The 19,997-nt window shown below is 42.1% G+C and overlaps 1 protein-coding gene across 2 annotated transcripts in view; it reads right to left on the bottom strand.

The window, feature by feature from the left end:
* Positions 1-555: 555 nt before the first annotated feature.
* stk17a (serine/threonine kinase 17a) overlaps positions 556-19,997 on the bottom strand; it is a 46,460-nt gene continuing 27,018 nt past the window's right edge. The window contains exons 3-8 of one of the 2 annotated variants that reach the window (XR_007448268.1): positions 9,527-9,674; positions 8,074-8,200; positions 7,932-7,980; positions 7,651-7,830; positions 4,928-5,363; positions 556-4,602 (exon numbers count right to left, since the gene is read on the bottom strand). Coding sequence is in view for 1 of the 2 variants with exons in the window: in XM_049565594.1 (XP_049421551.1) it covers positions 4,979-5,363; positions 7,651-7,830; positions 7,932-7,980; positions 8,074-8,200; positions 9,527-9,674 (889 nt within the window). In the remaining variant the exon portion in view is untranslated. Of the gene's footprint in view, positions 5,364-7,650; positions 7,831-7,931; positions 7,981-8,073; positions 8,201-9,526; positions 9,675-19,997 lie in introns of both variants that reach the window. The other variant, XM_049565594.1, reaches the window with a different exon arrangement.

The raw sequence follows: 19,997 nt of genomic DNA, 5'->3' as shown, positions 1-19,997 counted from the left end.
TCAAACTGGCTCAGTGAATGTGAAAAGGAGGGAGTCCACAAAAAAGATTGACTTTGTAGTTACATGTTGTAGCTGTCTTTGATTTATCACTTCTACTTATTTTTTACATTAATTTATTATTGGGCAAAAGGCATGTTGTACTCTCTAGCTGTTGGTTAATGCACACGCAGCAGCATTCTCTGATTTGTTCAGCTGTTTTCCATGAGCACGACTTAACACTGCTGCCCCCTGGTGGAGTGACCATGTATTGTTGAAGATGAACGCTGTGCATCCCCATTCACTGCCTTTGGCTTCTTCTACTTTGTTTTCCTCTTGAATTTGTTTTTTTTAGAAAGTGAGTAGTCTTTACTTACTGTGCATACTTACTGTATGTTTTGTGTCATATCCCCTTGAAAACAAGATGGTTTATCTCAAAGGATAAACAAATAAACAACGGTGTGTGTAGGTCAGCAAAGTCAGTTATGAAAGCCACGCATGGGTGTGTATCAGGTGTGCTGCTGAGTGCTGAAGGTGCAAAACCAAAAAGCAGTGATGCAGGATGGATGTCTGCTTCTGAAATGTTTATTTACAGTACGGGACATTCATGTACAAATCGGTTCCCACATTATCGGAGCTTATAACTACATAAACTACAAACATTTACAGTACAGACCCTCTGGAAGTCTACAGAGCTCCACGTCTACATGTACAGTTTACAATGATCCGTCTTTATTGCTTCAGAGAGAGCTGAACCATGGGAAGGCCATCGTGTCAGAGGAATATGTGAAATGGCTCTTTGAACAGTACTGTCGAATATATGTACCTCATAAAAACCAAAAATAATTTGCATCATGTACACAGGATTAGAAAACTCAAAGATTCTGTCTCAGTAATATCTGCAATAGTACACAGAAACACCTGCAATGAAAAATAAAATAAAAGCTAAAAATCATCAAATATTTTTTCCAAGCATGGCACCAAATACAAAATGAGACAAAGTACAAACAAATCAGGAGGAGCTGGTCGTGTTCGTAAAGCAGCACGGACGAGGAAACAACGGGCAGGTGTCACCAAACATTTGGCTTCTGAATTCAAACATCATGAAAAGAAAGAAACGTGAGTCACTTCCTGTTGTTTTGTAATAAGTGCGATCAACAGTCCCAACTGCAAATCAACTCCGTCACTCGTCAGTACACAAATATGATACCTGGAACTGTGTGTGTGCTATTTACACCATCTTTACACACTGTGAGAGAGTCTCAGTGTCAGCTCATATCATCTGGTGTCTGTGGCAGGAGTTAGTTTACCTCAACCAAACTTGTCTGTTTCTACATTAGTCAGTGACATAGTGTTTCCCAGAATGCCTTTTGGCCCTTGATCAAAACACGATGGTTTGGTCATCCTACGTACTGAAACCTCACAGAATCACCTATGTAACAGAGCTCAACATGCTGTATTAAGCCTCCTACAGACTGTGAGAGTTTAGCAATCTTTTAAGTAGTGATGGCCAAATGAAGCCTCATGAAGCATTTTCTTTATTTTATGAACCCACTAGATGGCGCTTTTTGTCCAACAAAAGGTTGAAAGCACACCGAATTGCCAATCTTTGAGCCTCTCTCTCTAAACCATGAGAACCATTTAAAGCAAATGCTTCATGAGGCTTCTTTTGGCCATCACTAATTTCCAGTATCTTATACCATGACCACTAAGAATCCTTCATTCAACCGGACAGTACAACCACACGCTTATGACGCCAGTGTTTAAGGTCCTGAAAACTATTTATTAGGACTGATGGCGTCTTACATGAAGATGTTTTCTGTCTGAGTTTGTTAAGAAAGTTTTAATTTAAGTCTGTTACTTGATCATAAACAGCTCAACTGAACATTTTTTGCCTGTATCTGTTTGGCTGACAGTTTTTCTGATCACTGAGAAAACGCTGATTTGACATAAAGTCAAAAAATAAAAGTAGCTTTGAAACTCACCGACTACTTTAGCCATTTTCTAGTAGCTTAGCGCGCTACATTTCTCTGGGGATAGCCTCAATGTGGTGAAACATTATTTTGATGTAGAATAACCAGTAGCTCAGCTCACCACATTTTCACACTGGTAATAAATAATAACTACTACAGCTTATTTCTGAACTTTTACTTTGCTGCTTATTAAGTCGTGAATGTCGTAGGAAGATAAACAAGACCTGGAACCAAGTTTTCAGGAGTTTTAAACTCCACATACAGTGAAGGTAGCTATAGAGCTGGGGGCTACGATAATTTGCATAATCAATATATTAGTACTTTGTATTTAACAACATTTTGAGCCCAGCATTGTGAAATGTACTCATATCTGTTCAGATAGATATTGCCTAGCAATGCAAATACAGGAATGACAAAACTTTTTTTTAACTTAAAACAGAAGAGCAGGATCAAAAGTTGACGTTATAGTAGTTATACAAGTATATGAGGAATCTATATTTAAACTGGATTCATTTTGTTGCTACGTGACCATGATATGATCACTTCAAGTTGTACATTTCACAAATGTAATGGCTGCCACAGAGGCTAAGAATCCCAATGCACAGAGCAACTAGTGATGGCCAAATGAAGCCTCATGAAGCATTTTCTTTATTTTATGAGCCCACTAGATGGCGCTTTTTGTTCAACAAAAGGTTGAAAGCACACTGAATTGCCATTCTTTGAGCCTCTCTCTTTAAACCAGGAGCGCCATCTAGTGGGCTCAGAAAATAAAGAAAATGCTTCATGAGGCTTCGTTTGGCCATCACTAAGAGCAACACACACACACACACACACACATGGCAGCTACTGTTGGAAATGATCCCTTATGTGCTGTATGTCATTCAGTAAGTGACAAGACAGACAGCACAAAAATGTTCAAGTCATTTCGTGTCTCCATGACATCATATGTCCAACAGAGCACTGAGAGGTTATTTTTTTAAAGATTATTTCTCAGAGCTGTTGTGCCTTTACTGACAGGACAGTTTGATGCAGTTTAGACGCAGGCTGGAACTGAGCCCACGGCCGACGCTGCCTTTCTACATGGAGAAGCCCACCCTGAAAGATCAATTTTTACTCTGTATAATTTCATTAAACTTTACGAAATCTAGTTCAGTATTGGCCGAAGAGATTCAGTATCAGTCAGGCTCTTAATAGGACAGAGCATCCCTCTCATAGACAGAGTGTGTGAGGACCCTCAAATAAATACCCTCAAGCACTCACTGTGTTTGAGTTTCTTAGGATGAAACACTGAAAGTGGACCAATACGTTAATCAGTCTCAGTGTTAATTTTCATTTTAGATTTAGTCTCAGTCATCAAACCAAAAATTAGTTTTAGTCACCAGTCATAGTATCCAGCAGTGTGTGACAGGTTTAAGGGCTGATTTACAAGCACACACTTACTGATGATCATTTGAAAAGCTCAACATCTCTCTATTTATGCTCTCAACAAATAACTAATGTGAGCCAACTAAGATTTGTCCCCAGGTTCATTGTAAACTCTGACTTATCCATGTGACTGTTAAGAAGCAGAAACATAACTTGTTTCTTCATGTGCAACATGTTAGTCTGGAGGTTTAAACTGGTGTCCTCTCACAGAGTTGGTGATTCAAACTAAACTTTCATCTCTGTCAGAGAAAACTGATCTGAGTTCAGACTGTTTACTTACAGCACAGCTACACTCACAGATAACTGAGCCTCCTACCTGCCTGTCAAACACCATCAACCCACAAACCTTCTCCAGTCCGGACTGAGTGGAGTCCTGTGGGGTGAAGCTGTGAAGTCTGCGAGCAGAGCTAGCTGCTAACAACCACCGCTGTTACAGCTCACAACTCGCACCAACCCAAACATCCTGGTGCAGACTATTTACTGGAGTTTACCATCTGAAGATAACTGCAAGCACAGTCCAGCACTTAAACACAAATTTCATCTTAGTTTTTATTATCAAGATCTATTTTTAGCTCGTCATTGTCTCGTTTTCATCATAGAAAAAAGGTCGTCATAGTTTTCGTCAATGAAATTAGCACTGATCAGTCTGTCTTGTGCTCTGGACTTTGTCCTGTCCCTCTGGGTTTTTCTCTTGTTGAATCTAAATGTCCACACTATCCTGCATGTGCAGACTCTTCACCTCTGAGTAACGATAAGTCCTGAGACTTGTAATAATACTAAATAATATCAATGTGTCAAAAAAGTTAGACACAATTTAGATAAAAGCGAAAATATCCATTGCTATCTGACAAATTTACCACAAGGTCCATTTAGTAGCTAGTCCGAAGCTTTCAGTCGTAGTCAACAATCTCCCTCAGGAGATATCGTTTGACATGTTGTCATGCTGTAGTTTAAACTTTCAAAGTACTGTTTTCTCACACTCCCTGATCTGTCCATGGAAACTGGTCAAACTCCTGAGGAAGCTCAAGTGACACGATCAGAAGCTCCAGACTGTGATTTCTGCTCAGAGAAACACTGTGAGAGGTCACATGTGCGTTTAGCGTGCAGCCCTGCAGGTGTAAAGGCCCCGTCTAGGAGGTGGATATCTGGATTCAGCCTCTGTCTCTCTGTCTCTTGGCGATGTCTCCCTGTGCGACTGACAGCTGAGAGTCAGACTAAGATGACAGCTCTGGAAAGAAGACCTCAAAAGTTGAAGTTTACAAACTCTACAGCAGCGTGTGGAAATATCTCAGTGTCTTCATTTGGTCAGAAAAATACAACAGCAAACCAAATCAAGAGACATGACCCTAGTGTGGCTGTTTGAGAAGGTGGAGTGGGTGGGTGTCAAGCAGGGTGAAGCATTATGGGAGAAACACATGAGCAGGTACTTAAAAAAATGCACTTAAATCCAACTGCTTAAATAAAATCAGAGTGACTGTGCAACAGCATCTGATCGTACACATACAGTATATATGGAGGGGAATTCGTATAATCACAAGGCTTATCTTTGTTACCGTGACAACACTAACGTTTCCTCAGACAGTACTGTCATGTGGTGGGTGGGGTCAGTAGATGAACTCTCCGGGCACCTCCTGCAGGGCGCTGAAAGGCTCCTCAAACTTGAAGCGTTTGGAGATGGCCTTCTGCTCGGCAGCCAGGGCCTCCTTCTCTGAGGTGGAGGTGGAGGACTGGCGGCACTGACCCAGGGTGTAGGCAGCCATGACTATCAGCTCCTCCGTCACCGGGCCTTCACCCTCCTCGTCCTCTTCCTCCTCCTCGGCTGTGGTGGCGCTGCTGGGAGGTTCGGGACTACTGGTGGAGCTGCTGGTGGAGCTGGATGACACCTCCTGGTCCTCCGCCGGGAGGATCTCCTCCACCGTTGGAGGGATTTGTGGCTCTGGGGACTGAAGCCAGGGGTGTTTGAGACACTGCTCGGCTGTGGCCCGATCCCTGAAGATAGACACACACACACACACACACACACACACATAGACATTAATCTCACTGCTTCTGCTCTGTGTTGAATACATGGTTTCAGATTAGCAGGTCAATGTCTCACTTAAACTGGAGAGAGACGAGTTTTTAGATGTTTTCTAGTTTTAGTGCAGGTAAAAAAATCTTTCAAGTTTATGTCTCAGTATGTAATTCATCTAATCTAACAATAAAGTAAAGAATCTCTGACTGTATGTACGTGTTTCCTTCCCATATCTCGAGAACCGTTCATCCAATCTACTTCACACTTGCCAACTGAATTGCTGGCAACCCGAGGATGTGCCAAATTCTACTCGTAACACAGTTTTTTGAGGGTACCCGACCCGGTACAGGACTTTGGAGTGAAGACTGTCCTCACAACAGATGGAGACAGAGAGCATCAGCTATGTAACTGTAATGAACGCTTTTGTTCCTGGACCAAAGGAAGCGCAGTGACAAGTGTGAAGTAGTTTGGAAAAACTGTCCTTGAGAACGTTGCAAGCTAACCAAAGTAACTCCTGCCTGTATGCACATGGCTTGGGAGGAGAGGGAGAGGGAGAGGCGCTGAGCTGCTGCCTGAGGAGCTGCTGACTGAGATGACTCTGAGCAGCAAGTGTCTTAGTGTGCTTTCACACACCTGTCCTGTTTGGTTCGGTTCACTCAACCTTGAGTTCAAACTCGGGCAATACCTTTGTTGTATGTTTTTTAGTCCTGGTGAAGACCTGCAGCAGCTTTTTAATACCTCCTTTCTCATTTTCTATATTTTCTAAGTGCCTGGATCGCCTTCCTGTGTATCAGATTCAAACTTTATTTAAACATAATTTCAGCTAGCAGCCGTGCATGAAAGGAGGGATGAAACATGAGGAGAAGATGAAGAAACCTACGTGTTGTCACACATCACAACAACTACAGAAAATATATCTGCCATTATGTTACATTATGTGGAAAGTTATCCATGTAAGATAACTGTAACAAGACCACTATACACAACAAAATTCCATGACTTATCCAAAAATGTCAATGGTTTTTACTAGTGATGGCCAAATGAAGCCTCATGAAGCATTTTCTTTATTTTATGAGCCCACTAGATGGCGCTTTTTGCTCAACAAAAGGTTGAAAGCACACTGAATTGCCATTCTTTGAGCCTCTCTCTTTAAACCATGAGCGCCATCTAGTGGGCTCAGAAAATAGAGAAAATGCTTCACGAGGCTTCATTTGGCCATCACTAAAGGGCACCTTGGAGCACACGATTAATCAAAATGAATATTTTTAACAGGAACATTTTCTGTGATTAATTAAATGAAATTAATTAATTCACACTGAGTGTGACCTTCAACCAAACAATTCCAATCAGTTTATTTGTCACTCTAAGTGAACATTATCCTTAATGTGTTCTTCGTGTTCACAAGAATGACGCAGATGCAAGGTCACACTGACCTCTGACCACCAAAATCTGATCAGTTCATCGTTGAATCCAAGTTAACCTTTGTGCCAAATTTGAAGAAATTGCCTTGTGGTGTTATTGAGATATTGTGAGGAAAATGCTTCATGAAGCTTCATTTCACCATCACTAGTTTTTACTGATTCCATGACTTGTCCAGGCCTGTTAAATGTGACTGTGAAAACTTTTCCAGTTTTCCCATGACCGTGGGAACCCTGTATATATATATGACTTTAATTAGCAGAGGTAAAAGCAGCCATCCCTCATGAGACTATGGTGTAGACTTGACCACAAGCCATATTGAGAGCTGAATGTATGCAGCATCTGGCTGCTCTCTGAAACCACAGCAGGAGCGACTGAGCCAGTGTTCGCTGGACACGTTTCAGAAGCTGAGTCTGATCCTTATAATGAAGTGTAGAGCTACCGCCCACACATATTTGTGTTTTACAAGCATAAATATTTTGTTATGTATGATTGCAGATTATTTGATGTGGTTTTAGATGACATTTTGTTGCTTCTTATTTTTCTCTGTCATTTTAAATGTCAGTATCATCGATCTCACAGCACAGCAGCTACCATTAAAAGATACATTTATCGAAGAGTCTTTCCCGATTTTACTCGAGTTTTAAGTTCATTTAAACTCCCTTTTATTTCCTCAGTTTTTATGCACCAAAGTGTTTTTATCAGTTCTTTTAAAAGTTGTTGTTTCATGTCTTGTTTGTTTTAACTATCGACATGTAAAGCACTTTGTAACTCTGTTTTGAAAAGCTTTATATATTAAGACTATTATTACTATAGGTTAGGATAAGTGAGGGGTGGACTGACTGTGGCTGTTTGCAGAGCAGCGTCTGGATGAAGGACAGGGCGGCCTGGTCCAGCTGCTGCAGCTCCTCCTCAGTGTAGCTCACGTTGAGCTGGGAGATGTTGAGAAATGTCTCCTGCTTGTTCTCGCCCAGGAACGGAGAGATCCCTGTCAGCATCACGTAGGCCAACACACCAGTGCTCCTGAACACACAACGTGGAGCAGAGTACAGATGGGGGGTCAGGGCGGGCTGATATGGGCGCACATAGAAAATCCATACTGCACAGCTTAAGAGTTTTCTTACCACATATCTGTTGCTGTGCTGATGGGCTCATAGTTTAGAATCTCGGGAGCTGAAAACACAAACACACGTGTTATTATTCACAATGACATCAGTGTGAGAACGACAGCAATGTGGTTGAAGTGATCGTTGAGCACCAACTCACCGACGTACTCCGGAGTTCCCATGATCTCCCTGAGCTCCTGGTGGCTGTTGACCATCCTGGACAGACCGAAGTCCACGATCTTGATGTCACCCAGAGGAGAGCTGCTGGTCAGCAGGATGTTCTGAGGCTGACGGCACATCACAGCACACGTTAGTGTTAGGCAGGAAACACATGTAGTCCGTGTGATAACTGAAGTGCCTAGATATAGCGACACATGTCTGCACCACCCAGTGTCTAATAGTGAGCTCGTGCTGAGATTGGTTACGTTATGCTTTTGTTTTGTTTCGTTTGCAGGGAGGGAGCTGCTGCCGCGGTGTTTCCTTTTGTTGCTTTTCACTTGGTTTTGCCCACTCCGGCAATCTATATCACGCAAGGTGAAGTCTGTAAACGCCTCTTGAAATGTTTTTGTATCAAATAAAGATTTCTGGTTTTTAATATAACGCTGCTTCTGGGGAGTGATGGCCAAATGAAGCCTCATGAAGCACTTACTTAATTTTCTGAGCCCACTAGATGGCGCTTTTTGTTCAACAAAAGGTTGAAAGCACACTGAATTGCCATTCTTTGAGCCTCTCTCTTTGAACCATGAGCACCATCTAGTGGACTCAGAAAATAAAGACAGTGCTTCATCAGCCATCACTAGTTCTGGGGTGTATTTCCCTAAACAGGGACTGAACCTGGTGCATGTGGTTGGGGTGTGCCAACACGCTTCCTTCTGCATAGTGATATGTGGTGATGGCCAAATGAAGCCTCATGAAACATTTTCTTTATTTTCTGAGCCCACTAGATGGCGCTCGTGGTTTAAAGAGAGAGGCTCAAAGAATGGCGATTCAGTGTGCTTTCAACCTTTTGTTGAACAAAAAGCGCCATCTAGTGGGCTCAGAAAATAAAGAAAATGCTTCATGAGGCTTCATCTGGCCATCACTAGATACGGTCGGTGGTGTAGTTTGGTAAAAAGAAAATATTTCCTGCATAAAACTGCACAAGGTCTGTGGATTATCTTGAGTAACCTGGTCATGATTTCTGGAAAGAGACATTGCTGCTGAGTTTTTCAAATGTTTTGGTGCTTTGAGTATTACACGCCGAGTGTCATCTAGTTTCATTATACTGGAGAGAGGGCCGACGTCTCTACGGTCCATATCTTTTACACTCAGCAACTCACACCAAATCTATCTCAACTGATAAACAGTACTACAGGTCAGAGGAGGAATATGTATTTTTGATTTTGGGTTGAACTGCCCCTTTAAAACACACTTAACAAAACTAAAAACTAAACTAAAATGCTTGTGGCCCAGGTTTATGACTATTTTTCGTCCATGTGGCTCCTGGTATGAAAAGTTTGGACACACCTGCTCTAAAGTGGGATGCAAGAAATGCAAAATACGGGCATTAAGGGGCAATCAGGTGTGTGTGTGTGTGTGTGTGTGTGTGTGTGTGTGTGTGTGTGTCCGCTGACCTTCAGGTCGAGGTGGACTACATTGTTCTGGTGGAGGAAGGAGACTCCCTCCAGGATCTGCCTCATGAGCCTCTTCACGTCCTCCTCGCTGAAGGCCTCATCTTCCTGATCCGACACACACTGGTTGAAGATCTCACCTCCAGCCGCACTGCACACACACACACACACACAGTGCATCAGATTACAGTGCAAGCGTCTCAGTGAAGTGTAGAAGCATTGTAACTCATCCAGGTTTTCCATAATCTCTCCATTCCCTCTGCTCAACCTGTGCACGATCATCAGCGTGAAGTAGGGTAAGTCCCAGCATGCAGTAGGCGAGAGGCGCACGCATATAGACAAACACATTCATCTGTAATTTAGTTTGTGTTTGGACTGCGGGAGGAAACTGGAGCACCCGCAGGAACCCCAAACTACAGCCTGTGTTCCCTCTTTCATCCACAACTTAACCAAAACCATTATGTAACTTGTCCTGTGTCAGACTTTTTATGGTGAATCCCACAAGACACGGTGGAAATAAATCCCTATCTAGCCCCAATGTGTGAATGTGTGTGAGTGTGTTATGACTTGCTGCAGGCAGCGACAGAAATAGCAGAGAAAACTAATTATGAGCTTCGGCTGAACGAGGCCAGCGCTGTTGACTGATCACTCTCACTTCACCTCTGACAGGAGAAAACAGGGTGGTGATTGTAAAACAAACAACACAATGAAAACTGTCTGAGCCGATCAGAAACACTTAAATCACTGCCTTCCTTCAGGTCCCTTTAATTTCCTCTGACCTGAGATAAACTCTGATGGATAAACTCAATTAGACTGGGTGTGTGATTGAACAGGAAAAGAGAGAGGGCAGTCAGGAATAGACAAGGCGTCCCCTCAAGGGTGCTGCTGAATTAGGCTTTATCTCAGAGGAGGGTGGAGAGGGGGGAGGAAGAGGAGGAGAGGGGAGTGAGTGTTTTGGTAATTCAAGGTGAGAAGAGAAGGCCTTTAACCTGACTAAAAACACTGGCGAAACAGACCTGATGCATGTAATGAAAGTCAAATAGTTCCCCACAGAACCTCCATGCTTTACCAACACGTTCTCACTCTCTGCTCGTCAAATACAGCAGCGTGGTCAGTGGCCCGACACGTCATGACAACCTCTCTAGCACAACTGTTGAACACTCTGGGATGGCGGCCAGTGTTGTAGTCAAGACCACCTTAACTGAGACGAAGTCAAGACCAAGACCAGACCAATGTCAGTGCCACACTGCATGACATTAAAATAAACCAGAGGCCCTCCTTATATCGATTGGCATTTGGTAATCAGTATACCGCTGCAACCCTTCGTAACGGACAATGCAGGAATTGAAATTAACTTTTTTAAATGGTAGCACTGGTGCTCCTAACTTCAAAAAGTTAGATGACTGTCATCATCATCAGTATTATCATCGTCTAAGGTTTCTCTTAACGGAGTGTACATTTCCTCTATTCCCGAGGGGCGGTATCAACGGCTGTCACTCAAAGTGCCCCTTCACGCAATTGGAAAGACAGAAAACCAATCAGAGTAAATGAAACGTGTGACGTAGGCTAGCACAACGCCACTGTAAACAGACCAGCAAGCTGCAGCGGAGATGAGCTGTGATGATGTCTGGGAAAGAGTGTTGGCGTCTTTGTGGATTTCCTCCTCACTGTGGACTCTGAGTTGCATGGCTGTGATTCCCAGCTTGGTCGCTTCCCTGACCTGCTCCTCCATGAGAGCAACTAGCGGAGAAACAACAATAGCCACTGGATTTTCACTGATCTTTTTCCCGATCAACGGAGCCAGTTGGTAAATTAAACTGCAAACGGCAAACACATCCTTTTTTTCAATAAAAGCTTTCAGTGCAGCCGTTTGTTCTGCTTTTAAAGAAGCGCCTGTATGATTGCGTGGCCAGACTGATCTGCGGAGCGAAATAGAATATGAGCTCGCGAGATTAGGATGGTTTCACCAGGCTAGTTCAGTGGTATTTTTCCTAAAAAAGCCTTTCAGCGTTCTCTTTATTTTCTCTTCTCTCCGGCATGAATTAACTTCGGCTTCTAGTTCTGAGTGACAGAACTGCCATGGTCGCGGAGTGATTTGAGGCTAATAACCAATCTAAAATCAGTATTAAAGGTAAAGCTCACGGTCGCAATTTCAAGCCCTGCAATGCTACGTTCTTAAAATAACTTCTTTGATTTTTTTTGGTTTCACACGAGACATGAACAGCCGTTTCCTGGGTGAAAGTGCTGTGTTTTTTTGACCCATCCACCTCACCTTCTTCCCATCCTATAGGGACTTCTTTGGGCTTTATACAATCGCCGTTGCTTAGAGCATCCAAAACAGATGTGGCCCAGTGTGTCTCGTAAAGAGGCTAAAGGCTGCCGCAGTGTGTTGGTATCTGATAAGGACGACTGGTCTAGCGTCGGTAGATGGAAGAGATGGACGTGAGAACATGTTCTGCGTGCTTATCAAAAAACACAAATTATACTCAGGCTGTCATAAACAGGAATTATCCTTTAATCTCTGTGGTTACTGTTTTGTTTTCTTTAAACATTTGATTGATTCACAGCCACAGAATTCAGACAAAGACTGTGGCAACAGTAATACTGCGCGGCTAGGTGCGCGTCGGGGTTCCATTCCCCTCAAGGGACTTATTTTTCAACTGTCAGCAGCTCACTATACATTATCCTGCTTAGAACATGGCTAACTACTAAAACATTCAGTGATGTGACACAAAATAATGATTACAGCACGTTAAAAATTCCCAAAAAGAAATGTGTCTGTACTCTGTATCCATGGCAACAGCAGCCTAATGGTAATTAATATTGAATTCACCCTTCGCTAACACCTCCGGTCCAGCACTCTTGACTACTGTGTAAATGGGAATCGCCTTGTTGTTTACGTTGTTGAGTTTAGCTATATATCTCACATTTTTCACGTCACTGTATCACTGTTTAGACTAATCTGATGTTTGTAAAGTCTATAAACACAATGACTGAACAAACGTTACTATTTCTGTGTGCACGTTTTGTAATTAATAACATGGTTATCGTAGATTAGCTGGACTAACCGTTAGCTGTTAGCCGTTAGCAGTGTCTGTAGTAACTCAATCAATAAACGATCTGTGAATTTTTTTTTTTTTTTTTTGCAGCGGATGTCTTAGTTACAACATGATTGAGCTAACTGGAGTAGTTTCGTGCCATATCCGACAATGGGAAGCTTTTAACAGATGACATCCTGATGTTAGCTTTGCTGCTAGCGTTAGCTGATTCGGGTGCTATCAGAGCCGATCCGCGCATCACTATGGCTTAATAATCAACTCAGTCAATAAAAACAACCCGTCCTGTGTTAGGAGTGTATGTCGCTGACAGAAAGAAAGAAAGAAAGAAAGAAAAATAAAAAAAGATAGAAAAGCAGCGTACACCTCACATATTTTTTTCTCACAGTTGCGCACACGTTTGGCTGGCATGCAGAAGCACCGTCTGTGTGTCGAGGGTGCTTCAGCTGCTCAGGTAGAGAGGCTGTGTAGACCGGTGTGTGTTTTCACTGATTCGGTTCTGCAGGTTCTCTGCTGGTACACTGGAGACGGGGATCAAGCAGTTTGTCTCACTCAGGATAGATTGTGTTTTTTTGGTTCATAGTTTTTGATTGACGTGCAATTTATTCGCGTTTAGAGGGAATTATTTTTACCGGCAATTACCGGAAACGTGGGCACAGTTATCTATATAAAATACACAGACTAACTAACACAAACAATTGAAAATTGAAAAAAATTAGCTTGCACCGTTAGCTCCGGTAAGGGAAAGTGGCTGACCGGAAGTCACGCACAAAAACACGGAAGTTGATCACCATTTACTTCCGTGTTTAAAAATAAGGTGAATACATTCAGTAGGTACGTTTCCGTTTCCACCTATCCTATTTGGCCTGTGTGGACTAACGTTAACTGATTTTGATGCTCCTCAGTCTAAGGCTGTTGCTATGGCGTCCCTAGCAACAGAGCAGCAGTGAAACCTCAAGAAATAAACAACGCAGAATGACAGAGATATATATATGTCTTCTTTTCCTCAGATTTATAAAGCTGTGCATACGCCTGATTCTCTGTTATAAATCTCCACCCACAGTTTACCATGAGTTGATGTAAAAACGCCATGTTGGCTGTGTCGCATCAGTGAGCAGGTGGAAATACACATGGCTGTGGTGATTCGTAGTGTTCGTATCGCTAATTCACTCTGCCAAACATCATCACGTTCATCATGTTCACTGGTTTGATTACTGAAAGCTCAACAATAAAGCGAGGTGAAGCTCAGCCTGAAGTTAGTCTGACCGGGACAGGGCTGGTCTGCAGAGACTAATTTGAACCTGCTTTATTAAACAGAATAGCCTGGAAACTTCAGTAAGCGTAGTTAAACACCAGGTTCAAGCAGACCTCACACACACACACACACACACACACACACACACTCTAGCTACATAGGCTTTGCTGTGTGTAGACGCAGTGTGTGAACAGAGGCTGTGCTAAAAACCAGAGCGCCCAGTAAGAGGAAAACTATGATTATAATTAGGTCAGCTGAGGGAGTGTGTGCACGAAGATATTAGCTTCTAATTTGTGTCACCATTGCACACACACTTACACACACATACACACACTCATGGCTGCTGCCTGCACGTGCATTAAACTGTTGGAATGAATGTTAATACCTCAGAGGATCAGATAGAAATGAAGCTGGTCTGACAAACAGAAAACAAAGAAACATTTCCTAAAGTACCTGCTCTGCTCTCGAAGGTCCGAGACACACGAGCTTTACTTAACGACTGCAAATATATGAGCTGTGCGAGAATCTGTCAGGATGTGTTTTCAGATGGATTAGTTTAACGTCTGGTAGGACTAAACAATCTAACTGACGAGGAGAGAGTCATGCTCCAAAAAACATTCAGTAAGGTTACTTTAAATGTTTAAAAGTTTTTACTAACTCTGAAAGCCTCGGATCATCAGCACGGTTAAGTTTCACTTTCACTGCACCTGTCGTTCTGCTGCTCCGTCTGTCCCCAGAGTCGCTCTGCGCACTAAGAGTGTTGCGCAATGAATTACAGAACAGTATGTACATATTCCTTTAGCGCTCCTAATGAACAGTCCAGCTCCAAAAATAAACTAGAATTGCCACCTCTGCACACTGGTCCAGTGTCTCTAACAGTCTTCATCCATGTCAATGAAAACATGGACGCTTCACACACAGAAGATCTATACAATCAGCACAGTTTCAAGATTAGAGTCACCAATTCAGTATCTGACCAAATGTCTCCCCTTCTGTTCCTGAGATATGACGTTAAAAAATGATGATGTCACAGTCAAGCTGACCTTTGACCTTTTGGATATAAAATGTCATCGCTTCATTATTTTATCCTTTAAGTAGGGCTGTCAAGTGATTAAAGAAAATGCATCTAATTAATCACCTGCTCCATACATCAACTTTTACTGTGAAAGTATTAAGTTCAAATGAATTTTGACAGATGTGTCATAAAGATGCTGGACACACCACTGTCGCCCCCGTCCTCTATAATCAAACTGACCTGAAGTCCATTTTGCATGGGAGTTAGTCAGTCCGTCACAGGTTGACTTACTCAGCTTGCGTTTGAACGCCTGGTCGAATGTGGCCTGACGATGCATCAGAGGTTGTGCTAGCTCAGACCTCTGTGTTCACTGGTAAATGCTTTGCATAGAGATGATATTTCAGGCCTGAAGTAGAATTCCTTACTGCAGAAACTGCCAACAAAGCCACTGTGGCCTTCAATGATGCACTGGGTCACAGGTAGTGATGGCCAAATGAAGCCTCATGAAGCATTTTCTTTATTATATGAGCCCACTAGATGGCACTTTTTGTTCAACAAAAGGTTGAAAGCACACTGAATTGCCATTCTTTGAGCCTCTCTCTTTAAACCATGAGCGCCATCTAGTGGGCTTAGAAAATAAAGAAAATGATTCATGAGGCTTCATTTGGCCATCACTAGTCAAAGGGCACCTTGGAGCACAATTAATCAAAATGAATATTTTTAACAGGAAATTTTTCTGTGATTAATTAAATGAAATTAATTAATTCACACTGACTGTGACCTTCAACCAGAAAATTCTAATCAGTTTATTTGTCAGTCTCAGTGGACATTCGCGTCCTTAATGTGTTCTTGAGACATCGTGTTCACGAGAATGAGGCAGATGCAAGGTCACACTGACCTTTGACCACCAAAATCTGATCAGTTCATCGTTGAATCGAAGTAAACATTTGTGCCAAATTTGAAGAAATTGCCTTGTGGTGTTCTTGAGATATTGTGTTTACAAGAATGACACAGACAAAGTCACAGTGACCTTGACCTTTCACCTATGACCACCAAAATCTAATTAGCTCATCCTCAATTCCAAGTGGACATTTGTGCCAAATTTGAAGAGATTCTCTTGAGGCGTTCTTCAGATATCATGTTCATAAGCATGGGACAGACATACAGTACATAGGGACGCATGTATGGAAGGACAAGCCGAAAACATAATGCTGAAGGCCACGGCTACCGCAAGCATAGAGGGACAAGAATTAATATGTGGCGATTGTGGCGATACGTGGTATTGCAGTGGGCTGCCACAAATAAGCAAATATGTGGAAGACAAACAAAAGGAAACGGAGCACGTCCAGTTCCAACAGACCGCCTGGAATAATCAACTTTCTGAATGAATCAATAATGAAACGTCTTTAACTAAAGATTTGGAATGAAGATCCCAGTGACCAAGGAGCCTCACTAAATGGGTCATCCGCACAGACACACACACACACACACACACACACACACACACACACACACAGATATGATCTGAAACAAAAGCAGACGGTCTGCTGCTGTGTGTTGCCCTGAAGCCTGACCGTGGCTTTGAAGTCCAGTGAGAGGTCAGCTCCATGCCGGACATGTGATTAGCGAGTTGCTAATGTAATTAATGAAATCAGTGTCGGTGCCGTGCTGTGGGAATGGATCACTTCAGCTTTGATCAGCCACCCATTACGCTCAACCTCACATGGCTTGTTGAAAAATAAAAACATGAACGTCAGCTGACCTAAATACTCGCTTCATATCTGACCTCCTTCAGTCAGATCACAAACGCAAACACACACTGTAAACATCGGGGGAACAGGGAGGGTCCGTACTCATCTGAAAGGACAGGGCAAATATAAAGCACTGGATAGTCCTTTACGGAGGACGAGTGGAGAAATGGGATTTATCAGTCACGACTGTTTGAACACAATTAAAGTAGAAACGAAGCACCAACAGAGATGGATGAGCGGCGAAGAGGAAACCATGTCCACAAAGGAGAGCAGAGACAAAGAGACAAATGTGCGTGACAGAGAGAGGGGGAATGATAAAGTCACAGTGAGGTCAAGTGAATGCGTCGGGGCGGCCATTCATTCTGCACTCATACTGTATTCATGTCTTTCCCACATGCTAATGGCTCCATTTACTGCAGAAAAATAGCAACCTACAGTCTGGTCATGAAGCTCCATTCGTTTAAATACCTGAAACCTGACATCACCATCAGTTACAATTAGGGCTGAATTAACCTGCGATTGGGCCAATGGGCAAAAATAAGCTGTGGGCCCCCCATTGAGCCAAACGTGCATATGATCCCTGAACACAGTTTACCCAGAGCCCCATGAACCAACCAGTGTTTCTATGCTTCGCCCCAAATCTGTGGCTCTCTGGTTAAATACAAATGTATTTATGAATATGCACCATGTGAGCTGGGGATGTATGATAATATTGGCATGTCATCTGTATCAATATCAGCTTTAAAATCAGAATCAGCCAACATGCATGAATGAATATTATAAACATTGTAAAGTATTGTATTTCATGTCTCCATCTGCTGGTGGGCCATCAGTTAAAATTAGGTGGGGAAAAGGTAGATAATATCAATACTGTTATCAGCCAAATAAATTGTTATTTATCGGCATATCGGATATTGCCAAATAATCCAGTGTGGTGCATCCCTAATGTGAGCATTATATAAAACTTTCCTTTTGTAAACTGTAGTTTTTATTGTGCTTTATCAGAGGTGGGACCAATGCTGTGTCTCAAATCGCGTGCTTCTGTACTTACACTTAATATTTTGAGGGCATAAATGCGTTCACACTGAGAAGTATGGAAAAATGCAGTGCACTATGAGTACCCGGATGGTGCATTCAAAACGGTCAAGAAGTGGAGTGTGGAACTATGGACACTTCTCGCTAGTGATGGCCAAATGAAGCCTCATGAAGCATTTTCTTTATTTTCTGAGCCCACTAGATGGCGCTCATGGTTTAAAGAGAGAGGCTCAAAGAATGACAATTCAGTGTGCTTTCAACCTTTTGATGAACAAAAAGCGCCATCTAGTGGGCTCAGAAAATAAAGAAAATGCTTCATGAGGCTTCATTTGGCCATCACTACTTCTCGCACTCAATAGTCGCCATCTTGGCTACGTAGCGAAGGGGAGGGACCACTTTTCAAACTGGAAATGGCAGCCGCACTAAGCACCACTATACTGTTGTCAGGTATAAGCCAGTAGTATGTTTGTTGGGTCCATTTAGCAGTCTGTAATGATTTGGTACCGCAAATGATAACGCAAATGCTAATGCTAGTTTGCTAACTAGCTAATTTGCAGTCGTCACATCCGGTGAGTGCACAACGGCTGTGTTTGGTTTGAGACAACACTACCCTGTCGAAATTTGAGCACTACGCCAATGAGTACATAGTGCACATAGTGTACTACATGGAAGTGTACTCATGAAAGTGTGTGATTTGAGACACACCATGAGTCATTGTTTTGCAAGGTACTCAGCTCTTTAACTATGTTAATGTTGGCCTTGAATTATTGTTCTCTGTATCGCTTCAAATGTCAAATCAGTCATGACGGGATAAAGATATAAAGATTTTTTTTTTTAATAAAGTACATATATACATATATATATATATATATATATATATATATATACACACTTTTATTTTCTCTTTCGTAATTATTTTATATCTTGCCGTAAGACAAATATAACTGGTAATTAATTTAATATATCAGAATAGGTCTAGGAGAATTAATTATTGTATGGCTTTATACTGATGAGGAGCTACATCGCTGACTATTATTAAATTATAGAGAAGGGGTGGGAATAAATAAGTACTGTATATTTCCTCCTGCTCTTTTTTGGACATGTAAATCAAATCATTATATGTTGTTTACAGTTTTCATGCTTCCTTTAGTAACCTGTTTTTTAATGTCTGTCAACTACTACATGAGTATTTTTTGTTTTTTTGCTACTTACATGTGTGAAATCAACTGCTACTAACTAATTAACTAATGAAATGAAGTTGGACATTGCTGCGTCTTTGACTGTACTTTTCAACCTGCACGTTTTGCATACTGCAGTTCAGTTTTTGTTGACCACTACATAGTTTTTGTACGTGAATGTACATGAAAGTTACCTTTGGTTTAATTTTTTCTTTGACAGGTGTGGAGTAACATAACGTTCTTTAGGAGGCAGTTTGTTTAGATGCTGTCCAGTTGGTTTAAACAAAGTGGATCTGGGGAGTGTCAACTTGCTGGAAACGAATAATACTAATATTAGTTGATGCAGGAAATGAAGGGAAATAAACTGACTCATGGCGCACTTTATGATAACATACAGTCCAAGTCAAGTCACGAGCCATTGGTGTTATAGTCCAAGTCAGGTAACATCTTTTTTGATCCTGTTAAAACTCTTGCTGCTGCATTTTGGACTAGCTGAAGACGGGCTAAACAGGACTGAGTAATAAAAAAATATAACGGATTGCACTGGTCAAGGCGGGAGGATATGAAGGCATGGATGACTCTGCTGATCAGAAAGAGAACTGATCTGAGTTTTGTGTGCAACCGCATGAAACTTAATTTTACTACATGATTGATTTGTCTATGAAACTTCAATTCAGATTCAAATTTGACTCTGATATTTTTAACATCGGATTTCCACATAGGGGGCCAATGGCCAAAGGGTTTGCAGCCATCCAGGATCTGATGTAATAAAGACAGTTGTTGAGGTCAGTTAGTTTGCTGGTGATGTTTGGCTCTAAGGGGAGGTAGATCTGTGTGTCATCGGCATAACAGTGAAAACATATATAATGTTTCTGAATAATGTGGCCTAGTGGAAGTGAATAAATGGAGAAGACGATTGGACCAAGTATGGAGCCTTGGGGTACACCACAGGAGATGGGAGCTGAGGTAGAAAATGAGTTACTGATTGAGACAAAGAATGATCTGTTGGATTAATATGAGGAGAACCAGTTTAAAGCAGAACCAGATACCCCCACTCATTCCTAGACCAGGACCATCTATGGGAAACTGCAATAATAGAATTCATACAGATACAAACCAGTTTGTGGGTGTGTCGGGTCAGTACTCTGTTTTTTCCGCTCTATGACTGCTGCTCTTTCTGGGCG

This window comes from Epinephelus fuscoguttatus, linkage group LG21, assembly GCF_011397635.1.
Source record: "Epinephelus fuscoguttatus linkage group LG21, E.fuscoguttatus.final_Chr_v1".
NCBI lineage: Eukaryota > Metazoa > Chordata > Actinopteri > Perciformes > Serranidae > Epinephelus > Epinephelus fuscoguttatus.
The sequence above is the reverse complement of the archived record's forward strand: the minus strand, read 5'-3'. Positions and strand labels throughout refer to the sequence as shown.